The 22,261-nt window shown below is 41.8% G+C and overlaps 1 protein-coding gene across 1 annotated transcript in view; it reads right to left on the reverse strand.

The window, feature by feature from the left end:
- Nucleotides 1–22,261, reverse strand: part of LOC143276631 (kinesin-like protein KIF28) — a 59,712-nt gene that overhangs the window by 10,128 nt on the left and 27,323 nt on the right. Inside the window, exons 15-21 of the mRNA XM_076581248.1 lie at nt 21,678–21,812; nt 14,001–14,147; nt 11,800–11,946; nt 8,302–8,427; nt 6,516–6,668; nt 4,630–4,710; nt 1,796–1,934 (exon numbers count right to left, since the gene is read on the reverse strand). Coding sequence (XP_076437363.1) covers nt 1,796–1,934; nt 4,630–4,710; nt 6,516–6,668; nt 8,302–8,427; nt 11,800–11,946; nt 14,001–14,147; nt 21,678–21,812 — 928 coding nt within the window. The remainder of the gene's footprint in view (nt 1–1,795; nt 1,935–4,629; nt 4,711–6,515; nt 6,669–8,301; nt 8,428–11,799; nt 11,947–14,000; nt 14,148–21,677; nt 21,813–22,261) is intronic.

The following is a 22,261-nucleotide window of genomic DNA, read 5'->3' on the forward strand; positions in this document are numbered from 1 at the left end:
CATCTTCCATAGTGTACATATCAGAGGTCTTGAGTGCATGCATACATATTTGGTCATCTTCCATAGTGTACATATCAGAAGTCTTGAGTGCATGCATACATATTTGTTTGGTCATCTTCCAGAGTGTACATATCAGAGGTCTTGAGTGCATGGATACATATTTGTTTGGTCATCTTCCATAGTGTACCTGTCAGGTCTTGAATTTCGTTTACATAATTTTTACAGAGGACAACACTTTTGTTGTCATGGGTTCTTTTTCAGTGCGGCAAGTGCCTGCTGCATATGGGAACTGGGTTTATCGTCTCATCCGAATGACTTGATGGTCAGTTTGATTTACCAGTCAAACTTGGGAGAAAGGGCAGGAGCGGGACTCGAACCCACACCCTCACGGACATTGTACTGGCAGATAAGCGTCTTAACCATTCTGCCATCGGTGGCCAACAATGATGAAACTGTTCATTGTCGTCATCATCATCATCAGTGCATCCATGAACTTGGTGCACAGTTAGTTTGTTGCTATCGTACTTTGCACATAAAACAACTAACGTCTGTAAGAAGCAGATGTGTGAATTTGTTATTGCCATATTTTGCACATAAAACAACTAAAATCTGTAAGAAGCAGTAGCATTCATTTGTCATTACCATATTTTCAACATGAACACATATCTTTGAGAAGCTGAAGAGTTGGTTTAATTGTCCTTATAACATGTTGCATAGAGTTTGTCTATTTGTCATCATCATACGTTCCATACTAACAAACTAATACAAGTGAGAGGCCAAAGAATTCCCAGTCTGCAAGATCATAATCATGTGGAAGAGGTTAAAATAATGGTGTAAGAATGATATACCATACACTGGTTTTTTAAAAGAATAATGTAAGAATGACGTAACGCACACAGGTAAAAGAAAGGTGTGAGAATGACATACCATAAACTGGTAAAAAAAAGGCATAAGAAAACATAACAAAGAAAATAGAAAAGTGTGAAGAATGGTGTACCACACACAGGTAAAAGAAAGGTGTGAAGAACGACATACCACACACAGGTAAAGGAAAGGTGTGAAGGATGACATACCACACACAGGTAAAGGAAAGGTGTGAAGGATGACGTACCACACACAGGTAAAGGAAAGGTGTGAAGGATGACATACCACACACAGGTAAAGGAAAGGTGTGAAGGATGACATACCACACACAGGTAAAGGAAAGGTGTGAAGGATGACGTACCACACACAGGTAAAGGAAAGGTGTGAAGGATGACATACCACACACAGGTAAAGGAAAGGTGTGAAGGATGACATACCACACACAGGTAAAGGAAAGGTGTGAAGGATGACATACCACACACAGGTAAAGGAAAGGTGTGAAGGATGACGTACCACACACAGGTAAAGGAAAGGTGTGAAGGATGACATACCACACACAGGTAAAGGAAAGGTGTGAAGGATGACATACCACACACAGGTAAAGGAAAGGTGTGAAGGATGACATACCACACACAGGTAAAGGAAAGGTGTGAAGGATGACATACCACACACAGGTAAAGGAAAGGTGTGAAGGATGACATACCACACACAGGTAAAGGAAAGGTGTGAAGGATGACATACCACACACAGGTAAAGGAAAGGTGTGAAGGATGACGTACCACACACAGGTAAAAGAAAGGTGTGAAGGATGACGTACCACACACAGGTGTAATTATAAGGTAAAAAGAAAGGTGTGAAGGATGACGTACCACACACAGGTGTAATTATAAGGTAAAAAGAAAGGTGTGAAGGATGACGTACCAGCATTTACCTGACTCCTGGGGGATGAGGGCGATACACTTCTGGGCGGTGTCCTCATTCTTGGCGTGGTAGATGTCCCCAATCAGCATTGTCCTCAGCCTCTTCTTCTTGTGCTCAGTGGCCACTTTCAGCATCTCTCGCATGTGGCGCTGTGACGACACAGCACAGGTTTCACCGCTCTTCGGGGCTGTGGTTCGGTTCTTGGGTATGGTGTGTTGTGGTGTGGTGTGTGGTGTGTGGTGTGGTGTGGTGTGGTGTTGTGTTGTGTTGTGTTGTGTTGTGTTGTGTTGTGTGGTGTGGTATGGTGTGTTGTGGTGTGGTGTGTTGTGGTGTGGTGTTGTGGTGTGTGGTGTGGTGTGGTGTGGTGTTGTGTGTTGTGGTGTCGGGTGTGGTGTGGTGTGGTGTGGTGTGTTGTGGTGTGTGGTGTGTTGTGTGTTGTGGTGTGGTGTGTTGTGGTGTGGTGTGTGGTGTTGTGTTGTGTTGTGTTGTGTTGTGTTGTGGTGGTGTGGTGGTGTGTGGTGTGGTGTGGTGTGGTGTTGTGTGTGGTGTGGTGTGGTGTGGTGTGGTGTGGTGTGTTGTGTTGTGTTGTGGTGGTGTGGTGTGGTGTGGTGTTGTGTTGTGTTGTGTTGTGTTGTGTTGTGTTGTGGTGTGTGGTGTGGTGTGGTGTGGTGTGGTGTGGTGTGGTGTGTGGTGTGGTGTGGTGTGGTGTGGTGTTGTGTGTGGTGTGGTGTGGTGTGGTGTGGTGTGTTGTGTTGTGTTGTGTTGTGTTGTGTTGTGTTGTGGTGTGGTGTGGTGTGGTGTGGTGTGTTGTGTTGTGTTGTGGTGTGGTGTGGTGTGGTGTGGTGTGTGGTGTGGTGTGGTGTGGTGTGGTGTGTTGTGTTGTGTTGTGTTGTGTTGTGTTGTGGTGTGGTGTGGTGTGGTGTGGTGTTGTGTGTTGTGGTGTTTTATTTTGTTTTATTTGACTAGTTTTGATACATTCTTCATGGCGTACCTGACCCTAATATTAATGTATGTGTCTATAAGGAGCCTGCGATTGCACAAATGAATTTCCATGTGGGTAAATACAGTATTTTTGGTTTCATTTTTATTCTAACTGATTTGATTTGATTGTCTTCCCTTTCATCTCCCTCCTCCTCCCCCACCCCCTTTTTCATGGGTCTTCCACATGCTCCAGTCAGGAGATCATTGTCAGGAGGTGAGGAATCTTTCTCTCAGTGTATGCTTATCTAAATAGTATTTTCATGCTATAGACACATCCAGCTAACTGTTCAGTGTTTTTGTGTTCATTGAAGCAGACTCTGATGACAAAAAAACCAAAAAAACAACAAAAAACCCCCCTCAACAGATGCTGACATCAGTGGACGTCTTATAGGAAGTGAGGAAGCAGTTTGTGTACGGGATGTATGGGTCAAAGCTGAGGGAAAAAATATCACCCATAGTCTCTCTCTCTCTCTCTCTCTCTACACACACACACACACACACACACACACACACTGTTTTTGGCTATCCCATCATCTGCATCGGTTTTATGACATCACTCACACACCGCTAACTCCTTATCCTCCAATACACAGCCACACCCGATTTCATCCTTCACAGTCCCAGCATCAGCAGTCCACACAGGGAACCATCGATGTTAGGTCGCCAGGAAGCCACACACCAGAGGAGACCCTGCACTGATGCTGAGTCACTTCGGGGGTGCTCAGTAGTGCCTGTTCTGATTTAACGTACTCAGGACACCGCCTACTAAGACCAGTGCTGACAACAGTAATGGCTTAGTCACGGAGCCAGACTGAGCGAGCATACTCCCAGAGTGGAGACTGCTATCACATCTCTTCAGTGACAGTCTGCCTTGAGTGGAGACCGCTATCACATCTCTCCAGTGACAGTCTGCCTTGAGTGGAGACTGCTATCACACCTCTCCAGTGACAGTCTGCCTTGAGTGGAGACTGCTATCACATCTATCCAGTGACAGTCTGCCTTGAGTGGAGACTGCTATCACATCTCTCCAGTGACAGTCTGCCTTGAGTGGAGACTGCTATCACATCTCTCCAGTGACAGTCTGCCTTGAGTGGAGACTGCTATCACATCTCTCCAGTGACAGTCTGCCTTGAGTGGAGACTGCTATCACATCTCTCCAGTGACAGCCTTGAGTGGAGACTGCTATCACATCTCTCCAGTGACAGCCTTGAGTGGAGACTGCTATCACATCTCTCCAGTGACAGCCTTGAGTGGAGACTGCTATCACATCTCTCCAGTGACAGCCTTGAGTGGAGACTGCTATCACATCTCTCCAGTGACAGTCTGCCTTGAGTGGAGACTGCTATCACATCTCTCCAGTGACAGTCTGCCTTGAGTGGAGACTGCTATCACATCTCTCCAGGGACAGTCTGCCTTGAGTGGAGACTGCTATCACATCTCTCCAGTGACAGCCTTGAGTGGAGACTGCTATCACATCTCTCCAGGGACAGTCTGCCTTGAGTGGAGATCGCTATCACATCTCTCCAGTGACAGCCTTGAGTGGAGACTGCTATCACATCTCTCCAGTGACAGTCCCCCATGAATCTGCCGACACCGAAGACCCTGATAGGACTCACCCCAAGCACGGAAGTGGAAGGGGAAATCAAAACTCGAGGTCACCATGAGAGCAGGGCATGACAGGCCAAAAACAGTCTGTAACTATTTTTGTTTTAGTTTTTAACTCTTTTGAAGACATGGCAGTACAGGGCCGAAATCTGCAATGCAGAGCCCAGCAGAGAGTGGGGACTGCTGGTGGAGCTGAAAGGGTTAACGACGACGGCACCACGTGTGTAACGTCTGTGGACATCCAGCAAAAACACTCACCAACTTGGCTTCCATCTTCTCCTGTTTCTTCCTCAGCATCGCCACTTCCATCATGTATTTCATCTTGTCCGAGTCAAAGTTCTGCACATCAACACACACATCATGTTCATCGTGCGGGACGGGCGCAACAGCCAAGTGGTTAAAGCGTTGGACTTTCAATCTGAGGGTCACGGGTTCGAATCTCAGTGACGGCGCCTGGTGGGAAAAGGGTGAAGATTTTTCCACTCTCCCAGGTCAACATATGTGCAGACCTTCTAGTGCCTGAACCCCCTTCGTGTGTATACACAAGCAGAAGATCAAATATGCACGTTAAAGATCCTGTAATCCATGTCAGCGTTCGGTGGGTTATGGAAACAAGAACATACCCAGCATGCACACCCCCAAAAACGGAGCATGGCTGCCTACATAGTGGGGTAAATAATCAAAACGGTCATACACATAAAATATTGCATGTCTGTCTGAGTGTGTATGTGTGCATGCCTGAAATATGATTGAATGACACAGGAAACGAATGATGAGCACCCAGTGGCAGCCGTCAGTTGGCTCTACCCAGGTAGGCAGCCTGTTGTGCAAATGACCCCATGTTTGTAAAGCGCTTAGAGCTTGGTCTCCAACAGAGGATAGGCGCTTACATAAGTATCTATATCAATCAATAAATTAAAAAATTTCATCTTGTCCGCGTCAAAATTTGGCACATCACATATCGCTTACCATCAGCAGACACACAACTTCCATCAAACACTTGTTGTCAGAGTTCTGCACGTCACACACCCCTTCCCATCACCACACACACCATTCACTTTCAGTTTCTCCCAGGCCAACATATGTACAGACCTACTGGTGTCTAAACTTCCTTCCTGTGTATACACATAATGTATGATAGTCTGTCGTGATCAGCTATGACCATCAGAACAGCAGAGGAGGTAACTGCTGTCCCGACTAAACAGAAGACCAAATACACACATTAAAAACCCTGTAATCCATGTCAGCATTTGGTGGGTTATGGAAACAAGAACATACCCTGCATGCACAAACCCCGAAAAACGAAGTATGGATGCCTACATAATAATAATAATAATAATGGTATTTATATAGCGCTGAATCTTGTGCAGAGACAAATCAAAGCGCTTTCGCACCAGTCATTCACACGCATGCATAACTCTAAAACTGTAGAAACTAAAGACAAGGAAGGGCAGGCAAGGGAGGCTATTTTGGGAAGAGGTGGGTTTTAAGGCCAGACTTGAAAGAGCTGAGTGTGGAGACTTGACGAAGCGAAAGAGGAAGTTCATTCCAGTTGCAAGGTCCAGAGACAGAGAAAGAACGGCGGCCAACAGTCGAGTGTTTGAATCTGGGTATGCGTAAACAGAGTGGATCCGAAGCTGATCGTAGTGAGCGAGATGGAGTGTAGAGGTGAAGGCAGCCACAGAGATAGGAAGGGGCTGATTTGTGAATATATTTATAACATAGAGTGCTGATCTTGTACTTTATTCTCTGTGAGACAGGGATAAAAACAGTCATGCTCATACACGTAAAAAGCCCACTCATATATATAAGTGAATGTGAGAGTTTCAGTTTCAGTTTCAGTAGCTCAAGGAGGCGTCACTGCGTTCGGACAAATCCATATACGCTACACCACATCTGCCAAGCAGATGCCTGACCAGCAGCGTAACCCAACGCGCTTAGTCAGGCCTTGAGAAAAAAAAAAAGGTGAATAAATAATTGATAAGCTAACATAAATAAATAAATAATAATTTTGATAAAAAAAAAGGTAGTAGTAATGATAATAATAATAAAATAATGTGAGAGAATGTGAGAGCTGCAGCAGACAGACACAGAAGAAGAAGAAACAGAAGAAACTAACCCCTGACCCCGCCCCCCTCACTGACCTTGACATTGGTATTGGCGACGGAGGCGTCGCCCTTGGTGCGAGAGTTGGTGAGGTTGACGAGGCGGGTGTTGATGGATCGTTTCTCTTTGGGCAGCTTCTGTTTGCCCCAGATTTGAACCATGATGGCACCCTCTTGAAGATAGGCCACCGCCTGTAAGACACAGTGTGTGATGTTGGTCAGGTGGGTGGGTGGGTGTGGAAGGTGTGTGTGTGTGTGTGTGTGTGTGTGTGTGTGTGTGTGTGTGTGTGTGTGTGTGTGTGTTGTTGTTGTTGTCTTCAGTTTAACGTCTTTCCACTTGAAGTGAAATTAGACGGGAAAAAACAAAAACAAAACAATTTTAAACCGTGGGGGTAGGGGCTGTGAGAGGGGGAGGGATAAAAATGTGTGTATGTGTGGAGGGTGAATAGGGAGAGACAACGCTAGGAAAAATGGAAACGTTATAAAGGCCAACATCAAACAAATATAACATCTATAACAAATGTCCTATAGGACTATGCAGCAAACCTTCTGCAATAACAAATAACATATTGGAATTGTTAATAACACATTCAAAAGAACTTTTGGTGAAGTCTGGCAAAAAACATTTTAGATTCTGACATTCGAATATTACATGGTTGCTAGAAATATGTTCTCCATATATGCGTCTGACATCTTTGCTGAACTTAGTTATAAAAGCGTTCAGTTTTATCCTATTTGAAAATGTATGAATCTGCCGTAATCTTATTGAATTACTGTATGTATTTGACTGATTGATAGTTCCCGGTTGTTGAATATTAATTACACTATGGTTTAAAGCTTTGCCGTTTTCCTGGTATAATTCTCTTTGTTCCACGATGTTTTTTCTAGTATTCGATAACCCTCTTGTACAGACAGAGGCACATAAAGTTCTATGGTTCCCTGTTCGTTCTTTGCACCTTTTCTTGCAGCCCTGTCAGCCCATTCATTGTAGAGAATACCAAGATGTGAAAGAACCCAGAAAAACGTAATATGTGTTCCTTTCAAGCTTAAAAGATGTAAAATGTGGCTGATTTCTAGTATGATTTTAGATTTGTTCTTACAATTTGGTGAGTTTAAAGCACATAATACAGATTTGGAATCAACGCAAAACAAGACTTGTAGAAGGCAAATTGGAAGATCAAGAATATGATTTAGAGCCATAAGAACAGCAATAAGTTCAGCAGTGAATACTGAACGATTTTTCCCAATATAGTATGATCTTTCCGTTTTCAGTTCTGGTATAACAAAAGCTGAACCTGCTTGGCCATTGTCTAATAGTGAGCCATCTGTGTAGATCTGTAAATGATCACGGTATCTATTTTGAAGGTGTACTCGGACTTCCATTGCCATGATATTCGGATTTTCATTCTTTTTAATGTGTGTGTGTGTGTGTGTGTGTGTGTGTGTGTGTCTGTGTGTGTGTTGGGTGGGTTGGTGTGGAAGGGTGTATGTGTGTGTGTGTGTGTGTGTGTGTGTGTGTGTGTGTGTGTGTGTGTGTGTGTGTGTGTGTGTGTGTGTGTGTGACTTGACACAATACAATGCAATACAATATAAAAAAAAACACACACCACAACACACCAAAATACAACACACCACACCACAATACACCACACTACACCAAACCACACCACACCACAACACAATACAATTTGTTTATTCATTCATTCATAGTCTGTTCATCATTTAATACGATGGTCTAATATTAGACTGAATCACAGTACGACACAACACATGAACCAAAACACACAAAGAGGTCACCCACACACCCACGCACCCACACACCCACCTCATCATCCACGACGCCCATGTTGCAGACCTTCTTGAAGTTCCAGTCCGGGTTGGCGGTGTTCTTGATCCGCTTGGTCTCGCTGGCCTGGGGGTCTGTGTACACCACGAACTTGGCAAACAGGTCCTGCACGCACCACACCACATCGCATTGCGGCACACCACATCGCAACATGCTGCAATCATATCACACCATGTGCAACACACCACATAGCAACATGCCACTTGTGCAAATACCACAACTCAACGTAACATACAACATTGCATCACACCACACTGCAATGCAACACACCACACCACATTGCAAGACACCACATCACAACACTCCAAATCACAAATGCAACACACCACATCACACCACAACGCATCACACCACACCACACCCCAACACACCATACCACATCAGATCACAACACACCACACCAGATCACACCACACCACACCAGATCACACCACACCACACCAGATCATACCATACCACACCAAATCACAACACACTACACCAGATCACAACACACCATACCACATCAGATCACATCACACCAGATCACAACACACCATACCACATCAGATCACATCACACCAGATCACAACACACCATACCACATCAGATCACATCACACCAGATCACAACACACCATACCACATCAGATCACATCACACCAGATCACAACACACTACACCATACCACACCACACCACATCAAATCACAACACACTACACCAGGAACAACCCTTTTGTTGCCGTGGGTTCTTTAAAGTGTGCTAAGTGCATGCTGCAACTGAGACCTCGATCACACCATACCACACCAAATCACATCTCCAGCGGGAGAGCGCGTCGCTACACTACAGCGCCACCCTTTTTTTGTATTTTTTCCTGCGTGTAGTTTTGTTTGTTTTTCCTATCGAAGTGGATTTTTCTATAAGAATTTTGCCAGGAACAACCCTTTTGTTGCCATGGGTTCTTTAAATTGTGCTAAGTGCATGCTGCAACTGAGACCTCGATCACACCATACCACACCAAATCACATCTCCACCGGGAGAGCGCATCGCTACACTACAGCGCCACCCTTTTTTTGTATTTTTTCCTGCGTGTAGTTTTATTTGTTTTTCCTATCAAAGTGGATTTTTCTATAAGAATTTTGCCAGGAACAACCCTTTCGTTGCCATGGGTTCTTTAAATTGTGCTAAGTGCATGCTGCAACTGAGACCTCGATCACACCATACCACACCAGATCACAACACACTACACCACACCACACCACACCACATCAGATCACACCACACCACACCAGATCACACTGTACCACATCAGACCACAACACACCACACCAGATCACACACTATACCATATCACAACACACCACAACATACTATACCATACAACACCAGATCACCACACACCACACCAAACCACACCACATTACAACACACAACACCAGATCACACACCACACAGATCCCAACACACCACACAGATCCCAACACACCACACCAGATCCCAACACACCACACAAGAACACCAGATCACAACACACCACACCAGATCACAATTAACACACCACACCAGATCACAACACACCACACCATATCACGCCACACCACACCAGATCACAACACACCACACCATATCACGCCACACCACACCAGATCACAACACACCACACCAGATCACAACACACCAGATCACAACACACCACACCAGATCACAACACACCACACCAGATCACAACACACCAGATCACAACACACCACACCAGATCACACCACACCACACCAGATCACAACACACCACACCAGATCACAACACACCAGATCACAACACACTACACCAGATCACAACACACCACACCAGATCACATAGATATATATGATAACAGAATGTTTACAGTCATTAGAATCCAGTGATAAAAACAATGTACAAACAAAGACGACAGCAATAAAAACAGCGTACAAACAAAGACAACAGCAATAAAAACAACATACAAACAAAGACGACAGTGATAAAAACAACATACAAACAAAGACAACAGTGATAAAAACAACAAACAAAGACGACAGTGATAAAAACAACGTACAAACAAAGACGACAGTGATAAAAACAACATACAAACAAAGACGACAGTGATAAAAACAAAGACGACAGTGATAAAAACAACGCACAAACAAAGACGACAGTGATAAAAACAACGTACAAACAAAGACGACAGTGATAAAAACAACGTACAAACAAAGACGACAGTGATAAAAACAAAGACGACAGTGATAAAAACAACGCACAAACAAAGACGACAGTGATAAAAACAACATACAAACAAAGACGACAGTGATAAAAACAAAGACGACAGTGATAAAAACAACGCACAAACAAAGACGACAGTGATAAAAACAACATACAAACAAAGACGACAGTGATAAAAACAAAGACGACAGTGATAAAAACAACGCACAAACAAAGACGACAGTGATAAAAACAACATACAAACAAAGACGACAGTGATAAAAACAAAGACGACAGTGATGAAAACAACATACAAACAAAGACGACAGTGAATAAAAACAACGTACAAACAAAGACGACAGTGATAAAAACAACATACAAACAAAGACGACAGTGATGACAACACACCACACCAGATCACATATATATATATATGATAACAGAATGTTTACAGTCATTAGAATCCAGTGATAAAAACAACGTGCAAACAAAGACGACAGCGATAAAAACAACGTACAAACAAAGACGACAGTGATAAAAACAACATACAAACAAAGACGACAGTGATAAAAACAACAGTGATAAAAACAACGTACAAAAAAGACGACAGTGATAAAAACAACGTACAAACAAAGACGACAGCGATAAAAAAACAACGTACAAACAAAGACGACAGTGATAAAAACAACGTACAAACAAAGACGACAGCGATAAAAAAACAACGTACAAACAAAGACGACAGCGATAAAAAAACAACGTACAAACAAAGACGACAGTGATAAAAACAACGTACAAACAAAGAGGACAGTGATAAAAACAACAAAGACGACAGCGATAAAAACAATGTACAAACAAAGACGACAGCGATAAGACAACAGTGATAAAAACAACGTACAAACAAAGACGACAGTGATAAAAACAACGTACAAACAAAGACGACAGCGATAAAAACAACGTACAAACAAAGACGACAGTGATAAAAACAACGTACAAACAAAGACGACAGTGATAAAAACAACATACAAACAAAGACGACAGTGATAAAAACAACATACAAACAAAGACGACAGTGATGAAAACAACAAAGACGACAGTGATAAAAACAACATACAAACAAAGACAACAGTGATAAAAACAACAAACAAAGACAACAGTGATAAAAACAACAAACAAAGACGACAGTGATAAAAACAACGTACAAACAAAGACGACAGTGATAAAAACAACGTACAAACAAAGACGACAGTGATAAAAACAACGTACAAACAAAGACGACTCACAGTGAACTTGTTGGGAAGGCCGCGAGCGCTGATGATTTTGACCACGAAGAAAACGTTCTGGCCTTTCAGCATTTCCGGGTCCTCCACAAACTTGTCGTCGGCGTCCGTGTATTCCTTCCCCTTGCTGTCGCATGGGATGACCTCCACCTGAACACAAGTATTGTGTTGTATTGTGTTGTATTGTTTTATTGTATTGTATTGTTTTATTGTACTGTGTTGTGTTGTATTGTATTGTAATGTATTGTGTTTTATTGTAATGTATCGTATTATTTTATTGTATTGTGTTGTGTTGTATTGTTTTATTGTATTGTATTGTTTTATTGTATTGTGTTGTGTTGTGTTGTATTGTACTGTATTGTGTGGTATTGTATTGTGTTGTGTTGTATTGTACTGTATTGTATTGTGTTGTATTGTACTGTATTGTATTGTGTTGTATTGTATTGTGTTGTACTGCACTGTACTGTATTGTATTGTATTGTGTTGTGTTGTGTTGTATTGTATTGTGTTGTGTTGTATTGTATTGCATTGTACTTTATTGAATTGTATTGTGTTGTGTTGTATTGTATTGTATTAAGTGAGAGCTGTATTATCAATGGTTTCTCCAGTCAATGGGAAACCATTTACAGCTTCGTCTTTTTGTGAAGGACTATGACTCTCAAACTAGGAGGCAAAATTGCACTGGCTCTCAGTGCTGCAGCCTTGTGGGCTAGCTGGCCTTTGGGAACCATCCCAACGCCGACTGTCCTAAAACCCTCTTGGCCGAGAGAGTGGGGATGTAACTTGGGCAAGACACTCTCCACTATAATCAAATTCTAGCCCAGATAGTCGGAACAGCAGTTGCCTCCTCTGCTGTTCTGATGGTCATAATCGGACACGACTGACTATCATATATATATATTGTATTGTATTGTATTGTGTTGTACTGCACTGTACTGTATTGTATTGTGTTGTATTGTACTGTATTGTATTGTATTGTGTTGTGTTGTGTTGTGTTGTATTGTATTGTGTTGTGTTGTATTGTATTGCATTGTACTTTATTGTATCGTGTTGTGTTGTATTGTATTGTATTAAGTGAGAGCTGTATTATCAATGGTTTCTCCAGTCAATGGGAAACCATTTACAGCTTAGTCTTTTGTGAAGGACTATGACTCTCAAACTAGGAGGCAAAATTGCACTGGCTCTTAGTGCTGCAGCCTTTTGGGCTACTGGCCTTTGGGAACCATCCCAACGCCGACTGTCCTAAAACCCTCTTGGCCGAGAGAGTGGGGGTGTACTAGGGCAAGACACTCTCCACTATAATCAAATTCTATCCCAAATAGTCTGAACAGCAGTTGCCTCCTCTGCTGTTCTGATGGTCATAGTCAGACACGACTGACTATTATATATTGTGCTGTACTATTGTATTTCCCTATCGAAGTGGATTTTTCTACAGAATTTTGCCAGGAACAACCCTTTTGTTGCCATGGGTTCTTTTACGTGTGCTAAGTGCATGCTGCACACGGGACCTCGGTTTATCGTCTCATCTGAATGACTAGCGTCCAGACCACCACTCAAGGTCTTGTGGAGGGGGAGAAAATATTGGCAGCTGAGCCGTGATTCGAACCAGCGCACTCAGATTCTCTCGTTTCCTAGGCGGATGCGTTACCTCTAGGTCATCACTCCACTAATGGTAATGGCAACGATGTTGGTTCTGCTTTAATGATGAGGCATTTAATGTGAAACTGTAATGGTGACAATGTTTGTATGCGAAACTGTGATAATGACAATGTTCGTATGCGAAACTGTAATGGTGACGATGTTCGTATGCGAAACTGTGATAATGACAATGTTCATATGCGAAACTGTAATGGTGACGATGTTCGTATGCGAAATTGTAATGGTGACGATGTTCGTATGCGAAACTGTAATGGTGACAATGATCGTATGCAAAACTATGGTGACAATGTTCGTATGCGAAACTGTAATGGTGACAATGATCGTGTTCGTATGCGAAACTGTAATGGTGACAATGATCGTATGCGAAACTATGGTGACAATGTTCATATGCGAAACTGTAATGGTGACGATGATCGTATGCGAAACTGTAATGGTGACAATGATCGTATGCGAAACTGTAATGGTGACACTGATGCTGAGAAAAGAAAAGAAACCCTTCAACGCCAGGGAAAGTCAAACAAACAAACAAACAAAAAACCCCTCACGTTCAAAAGTCCGACGGCCTGTCCGCCATAGTTGGTGACCTCCAGCTGTTCCCTGAGCTCAATCATATAGGCCAGGGACTTGATCCACACCTTGACGCTGCCGATGTGGTAGTCTGCCTCGTAGTCATCCACAAAGGGATCCCTCTCCTGGAAAAGAGGTCAGTTTGATTTCAGTTTGACTGATTTCCTGTAGGATAAATGACGATGTGGTGAACTGTATTGCATTGAATAAATGGATCCTTCTCCTGGAAAAGAGGTCAGTTTGATTTCAGTTTGACTGATTTCCTGTAGGATAAATGACGATGTGGTGAACTGTATTGCATTGAATAAATGGATCCTTCTCCTGGAAATTTTTTTTATTTAAATGATTTCCAGCTGGGTGAAAGAAGATGTATTGCATTGAATAAATGGATCCCTCTCCTGGAAAAATGTCAGTTTGACTGATTTCCTGTTGGATAAACCAAGATGTATTGAACTGTATTGCATTGAATAAATGGATCCCTCTCCTGGAAATTTTTTTTTTTTATTTAAGTGATTTCCAGTTGGGTGAATGAAGATGTATTGCACTGAATAAATGGATCCCTCTTCTGAAAAAATAGTTCATACCAGTAGGATCAATGAAGCTGTGTTGTGTTGTGTTGAATAAACGGATCCTTCTTCTAAAAATATTCAATATGATTTCTATTCAATTGATTTCCAGTAGGATGAATAAAGATGTGTTGTTGGCAGATTCATGGGTGGCTGTTGTTTGAGGGACATGGTGGCGGTCTCCACTCTAGGAGGGGCGCTCACTCAGTCTGGCTCCGCGACTAAGCCATTATTGTCGTTAGCACGGGGCTCAGTAAGTGGTGTATGTTAAATCAGAACAGGCACCACTGAACACCACCAAAGTGACTCAGCAGCAGTGCAGGGTCTCCTCTGGTGTGTGGTGTGTAGCCTCCTGGCAACTTAACGTTGATGGTTCCCTGCGGACTGTCGACGCTGGAACTGTGACGGACGAACCCGTGAAAAAAAAAAGAAAAAAAAAAGATGTGTTGTGTTGTATTGTGTTGTATTGAATACACTGATCCTTCTCCTAAAAATAGTTCATTTGATTTTTTATTTAACTGATTTCCAGTAGAATGTGACTGAAGATGTATTGTATTCTATTGTATTCTATTCCATTGTATTAATGGATCCCTCTCCTGTAAAATATCTATTTGATGTTTATTTAACTGATTTCCAGTATGATGAAAGAAGATGTATTGTACTGTATTGTGTTGTACTGTTGTTGCATTGTATTGAATAAACAGATCCCTCTCCTGGAAAACAAATATTTGATTTTCATTTAACTGATTTCCAGTATGATGAATGAAGATGTATATTATATTTGTACTGCGTTGTATTGTATGTATTGTATGTATTGTATTTTATTGTATTGTAATGCATTGCATTATTTCGTAATGTGTTGTGTTGTATTGTTTTGAATAAACAGATCCCTCTCTTGAAAAATATTTCATTTGTATCTTCATTCAACTGATTTCCAGTTGGATGAATAAAGATGTATTGAGTAAATGGATCCCTCTCCTGAAAAGAAAATTTCATCTACTTTTCATTTACTTGATTTCCAGTAAGATGAATCAAGATGTATTCTATTGCCACTCTGGTGTATATCTATCCATCTATCTATCTATCTATATCTATATATATCTATATATATCTGTATCTATATCTATCTCCATACAGACATATGTTGTCGCACAAGTGTCACCCTCATAAATCATGTCACTCTGTTACATCTCCATGTAGGCAAATGTTGTACAGAATGTACATATATATATATATATATATATATACAGACATAATTATGCTGTGGTACAGAATGTCATCCCAGTAAATCAAATCATACTGGGTGACATTATGTTCCAGCAGGCCAAATATTCATGTCCACAAACTGTTGTCATTCAATAATAATATTAAATAATAATAATAATAATAATAATAAAGATAAAAAAGGTAATAATAATAATAATAATAATAATAAATATAAAAAAAGATGATGATGATGATCATGATTGTAATGATGATGATTGTAATGATGATGATAATAATAATAAAAAAAATAAAATAAAGATAACAACAACAACAACAAAACAACAACAATAATAATACTAATAATATAATGATGATGATAATAATAATAATAATAGTAGTAGCAGTAGTAGTAGTATTAATAAAGATAAAAAAGATGATAATAATAATAATAATAAATATAAAAAAAGATGATGATTATGATGATGATGATCATGATAAAAAAAAAAATAAATAAAAATAAAAACAATAATAATAAAGTCCTTATGTGGCGCAAACTCCCCAGACAATGGGCCTCTAAGCGCCAAACAACACACATACATCAGCATACAACAGCATACAACGGCAGGTGAAGCTAAGACACACAGTCGTATCATGCGCTCTACATGTACAGGTAGGGGTAGGGAAGATGAGTCCACCCAGACGACAAATCACCCACAGACGTTGGGAACAGAACCCACAGATGCTCACATCTGGGCTGAGCACGCTAACACCACACCACCACCCTACAGTTAACGAAGATCACTGGAAGCCACACTACGCTGGCTTAGCATGCTAAAGGTTACTGGTGAATGATTGCTTGTTTTTATATTAGAAAAAAGTCAGTGACATGAATCATGAAGCAATGATCAAAACAACGGTAAAATAAAAATGAAACGATTATTAAGAAAAAAAAAAGAGGATTATATGAATCACTAAACAATGAGCATGCAATACTTAAAACATAAACAATGATTATATATATTTAAAAAAAACCAACCAAACCAACAAATCATCGAAGTAATACATACATACATAAATAAATGAATGAATAAATACACAAATACAAATAAACAAATAAATACACAAACTAACAAAGAAACAAACAATTAATGAAGTATTTTTCCAAGACCAAGCTGAAGCAAATCAGAGTCCAAAGAAAACATCTCACACACTGACACTGTCACACCCATACATGACAGCTGTATATGACATCGTCACACCCATACATGACAGCTGTATATGACATCCTCACACCCATACATGACAGCTGTATATGACATCGTCACACCCATACATGACAGCTGTATATGACATCCCCACACCCATACATGACAGCTGTATATGACATCGTCACACCCATACATGACAGCTGTATATGACATCGTCACACCCATACATGACAGCTGTATATGACATCGTCACACCCACACATGACATCTGTATATGACATTGTCACACCCATACATGACAGCTGTATATGACATCGTCACACCCATACATGACAGCTGTATATGACATCGTCACACCCATACATGACAGCTGTATATGACATCCCCACACCCATACATGACAGCTGTATATGACATCGTCACACCCATACATGACAGCTGTATATGACATCGTCACACCCATACATGACAGCTGTATATGACATCCCCACACCCATACATGACAGCTGTATATGACATCCCCACACCCATACATGACAGCTGTATATGACATCCCCACACCCATATATGACAGCTGTATATGACATCGTCACACCCACACATGACAGCTGTATATGACATCGTCACACCCATACATGACAGCTGTTAAAATACCGCTCAAGCCGATTACAAAAATGTCTAAAACAAGACAGGACAAAATCAGCTCAAAGAAAAGTGAAAGATGCTAAAAACAAGCTTACCTGACAAGTCTGTTAAGTCTGCATATATGTGTGTTTGTGTGTATGGGTGTTCACATGCACACCTGTGCATATGTGTGTGTGTGTGTGTGTGTGTGTGCCTGTCAGAATCTGCACATGTCTGCATGTGGTTAAAATCACCAGAACCATATTTATTGTTGTTGATGTTGTTTTTTGAAGCAAAAATCATGGCAGTCTGACAAATAATAGCGACTGACATGTAAAGTGTGCCAGTAAAGGGTTGAAGAATCCCCCCCCCCCCCCCCCGATAAAATGCGTGCCTCTTATCGAATGCACTTTGCTGTTCTTGTATTTGGTGCATTGTTTTGGAAGGCAAAATGTGAAAGACCAGCCTCTTTATTTTGATATATTACCACTTTACGTTTCGTAACATACATGTGTAATTTAATGTATAATGCCCTTATTGTGTTCATGTATTCTGTTCATTAAAAATTAAAAAAATTTTTAAATCATGGCAGTTTCTTTCCATTCACACTGTACTAGCACCTTTTGTTTGTGACCTTCATCCAATAAAACGATCTTCCAAAAAGGTCTGAATATTCATCATTGCAAAGCAATACAAAAAAGACCGAGCCACATTACTGTGCCCACTATACAGCCAGGCTACACACACAGTGACTAAAGGAGCTACATTCCCGCTACAGCCCTTGCAGAAAGCAGCTGAATAAAATGGGTGAACAAAGGAAGGAAACCAATAGCAGCATACTCACCGTGAAGCCATTCTACCCAAAGCTGAAAGATACACGAATTCAATCATTCACCACCAGCAGACATCCCTCTAAACATTCATCATTGTCACTTTCGGCATTAGCCGAGTGGTTAAACTGCTGGACTTTCAATCTCACGATCTAGAGCTTGAACCACGGTCACGACGGGCGCAATAGCCGAGTGGTTAAAGCGTTGGACTTTCAATCTGAGAGTCCCGGGTTCGAATCTCGGTAACGGCGCCTGGTGGGTGAAGGGTGGAGATTTTTCCGATCTCCCAGGTCAACAAATGTGCAGACCTGCTAGTGCCTGAACCCCCTTCGTGTGTATACGGCAAGCAGAATATCAAATACGCACGTTAAAGATCCTGTAATCCATGTCAGTGTTCGGTGGGTTATGGAAACAAGAACATACCCAGCATGCGCATCCCCGAAAACGGAGTATGGCTGCCTACGTGGCGGGGAAAAAACGGCCATGCACGTAAAATCCCGCTTGTGTACATACAAGTGAACGCGGGAATTGCAGCCCACGAACGAAGAAGAAGAAGAAGAAGAACCACAATCACAGCACCTGGTGCGTGAAGAAGAGTGGAGATTTTTCCGATCTCCCAGTTCAACACATGTGCAGACCCGCTAGTGCCTGAACCCCCTTCTGTGTGTATACACATTCAGAAGATAAAAACACACATTACAGATCCCATAATCCATGTCAGCATCGGTTGGGCTATGGAAACAAGAACATACATAATTTGTATTTGTATTTTTTTTCCTATTTCTGTACTTCTGTCTGTCTGTCTCTCTCCCCATGTCTTCTTCATCATCGCCACTCCGGTGCTTATATTGGTTTGCAAACACATGGGCCCACACAGAAACAGGGTGCATTCTATTCCCATGCCAGTTTATTTATTCATTTTATTTATTTAATTAATTATTTTATTTTATTTTATTTTATTTTTTTCTCAAGGCCTGACTAAATGCGTTGGGTTACGCTGCTGGTCAGGCATCTGCTTAGCAGATGTGGTGTAGCATATATGGATTTGTCCGAAAGCAGTGACGCCTCCTTGAGCTACTGATACTGATTTCTTTTTATCACAACAGATTTCTCCGTGTGAAATTCGGGCTGCTCTCCCCAGGGAGAGCGCGTCGCTACACTACAGCACCACCCTTTTTTTTTCAGGAACAACCCTTTTGTTGTCGTGGGTTCTTTTACGTGCGCTAAGTGCATGCTGCATACGGGACCTCGCTTTATCGTCTCACCCCAATGACTAGCGCCCAGACCACCACTCAATGTCTAGTGGAGGGGGAGAAAATATATCTAATCAGCGGCTGAGCCGTGATTTGAACCAGCGCGCTCAGATTCTCTCGCTTCCTAGGTGGACGCGTTACCTCTAGGCCATCACTCCACACCATAACATGCACACCTCTCCACCAATGGAGTATAACAGCCTACACAAAGGGGGGGGGGAAAAAAAGTCATGCATGAAACAGCCCACAGTACACAGAGCGAACATGGGAGGAGGAGGAATTTTGTTTAATGTCCCGTCACACATATCGGTGATTGAAGACATTTTGTTAAAGTATTTTGTATTTCTTTTTATCACAACAGATATCTCTGTGTGAAATTCGGGCTGCTCTCCCCAGGGAGAGCGCGTCGCTACACTACAGCGCCACCCATTTTTTTGGTATTTTTCCTGCGTGCAGTTTTATTTGTTTTTCCTATTGACGTGGATTTTTCTACAGAATTTTGCCAGGAACAACCCTTTTGTTGCCGTGGGTTCTTTTACGTGCGCTAAGTGCGTGCTGCACACGGGACCTCGGTTTATCATCTCATCTGAATGACTAGCGTCCAGACCACCACTCAAGGTCTAGTGGAGGGGGAGAAAATATCGGCGGCTGAGCCGTGATTCGAACCAGCGCGCTCAGATTCTTTCACTTCCTAGGCGGACGCGTTACCTCTAGGCCATCACTCATTTGAGTATTATCGGTTAGAAGGGGTGGGAGATGTGAATGAATGGAAGGTTGGGGGAAACTGGGCAAATGAGGGTGAAATGTGGGTGAAATTTGAAGAAAAAAAAAATCTAAATACAATTACAGGAAATTACTTAAAGGACTTCGTAAAAGAGAAGTCGTTAAACTGACAAGCGAAACAACTGATAATGAATGCAAAAAGTCAAAAACGTCAACGTTCTCATCACTTGTGAAGACACACTTTCGTGTACATAAGGCTTCATCAAGCTACAGTCAAAAATTACATGCTCAGTTGTCAGGTTACTAAAGCATATGCACTTGACATTAGAACAATACTTGGTCCGTAATGAATCTGATAATAGTCTGAGAGCTAAACTCAGAATTGGTCTGCGAATCGGACCAAAGTCTGAGAGAGTCAACTGACCAGATTTCTGACTTGAACTCAAGCACCTATAAAAGTCTCTTTCTAGTATATTGCTTATTTCCTTGCATGACGATGGGCAATATACTTTTATACTAACATGGAAGCCGAAGCCCATGAAGGGAGAAGAAGGGGAAGACTTTCAATGTCCAAACCAACACACAGGACTTCAGGCATCCTTGAAAACACTGCTCATTCCATTGCTTCCTAACAACTGGCACACACCAACACACAAACACAAAATCTCCATCCTTGTTACGATATATATACATACATACATACATACATATATATATATATATATATATATATATATATATATATATATATATATATATATATATATATATATACACACACACACACACACACACATATATATACCTTTTGTTTTGATTTGTTTTTGTTGGAAATTTCTGTTCTCTGTTGCTCTTTCATTTTCACCACACACACACACACACAATCACACACAAACATGCACACACACTCACTGTACACACACACACACACACACACACAAACATGCATACACAGTCACATACACCACACACCCAGACACAAACTCACACACACCCAGACACACACATAAAAACACACACACACCTACCAGGGGCAGATCCCAATCCTCTTCCCCCTGGGACTTCACAACAATGAATAATCATTGAAGTCAAGTCAATACTCAATTCACACACAAACCCTCCCACCAACACCCCCAAAACACACACACACACACACACACACACACACAGCAACCCCCCCTTCCTCCCAACACACACATATATAAATTCACAGACACACATACAGACACAGCCACACAGACATACCGGGGGCAGATCCCAATCCTCGCCCTCCTGGAAGTTGTCGTACATCTCTTCCATGACAAACTTCCGGTTGAGGAACTTCTGTCGTGGCCACACCCACTCGTGTTTCGTCTCCAGGTTGATCACACGCACCATCACCTTCGCACACATCACCACGCATCATCAGTATTTTTACCATCATCATCATCATTACCTAGAGGTAACGCGTCCGCCTAGGAAGCGAGAGAATCTGAGCGCGCTGGTTCGAATCACGGCTCAGCCGCCGTATATTTTCTCCCCCTCCACCAGACCAAGGTGGTGGTGGTCTGGACGCTAGTCATTGGGATGAGACGATAAACCAAGGGCCTGTGTGCAGCATGCACTTAGCGTACGTAAAAGAACCCACGACAACAAAAGGGTTGTTCCTAGCAAAATTCTGTAGTAAAATCCACTTTGATAGGAAAAACAAATAAAACTGCATGCAGGAAAAAAAAAAAAAAAGGGTGGCGCTGTAGTGTAGCGACGCGCTCTCCCTGGGGAGAGCAGCCCGAATTTCACACAGAAAAATCTGTTGTGATAAAAAGAAATACAAATACAAAATACAAATT

This window comes from Babylonia areolata, chromosome 32 (genome assembly GCF_041734735.1).
Source record: "Babylonia areolata isolate BAREFJ2019XMU chromosome 32, ASM4173473v1, whole genome shotgun sequence".
In the NCBI taxonomy this organism is placed as follows: Eukaryota; Metazoa; Mollusca; class Gastropoda; order Neogastropoda; family Buccinidae; genus Babylonia; species Babylonia areolata.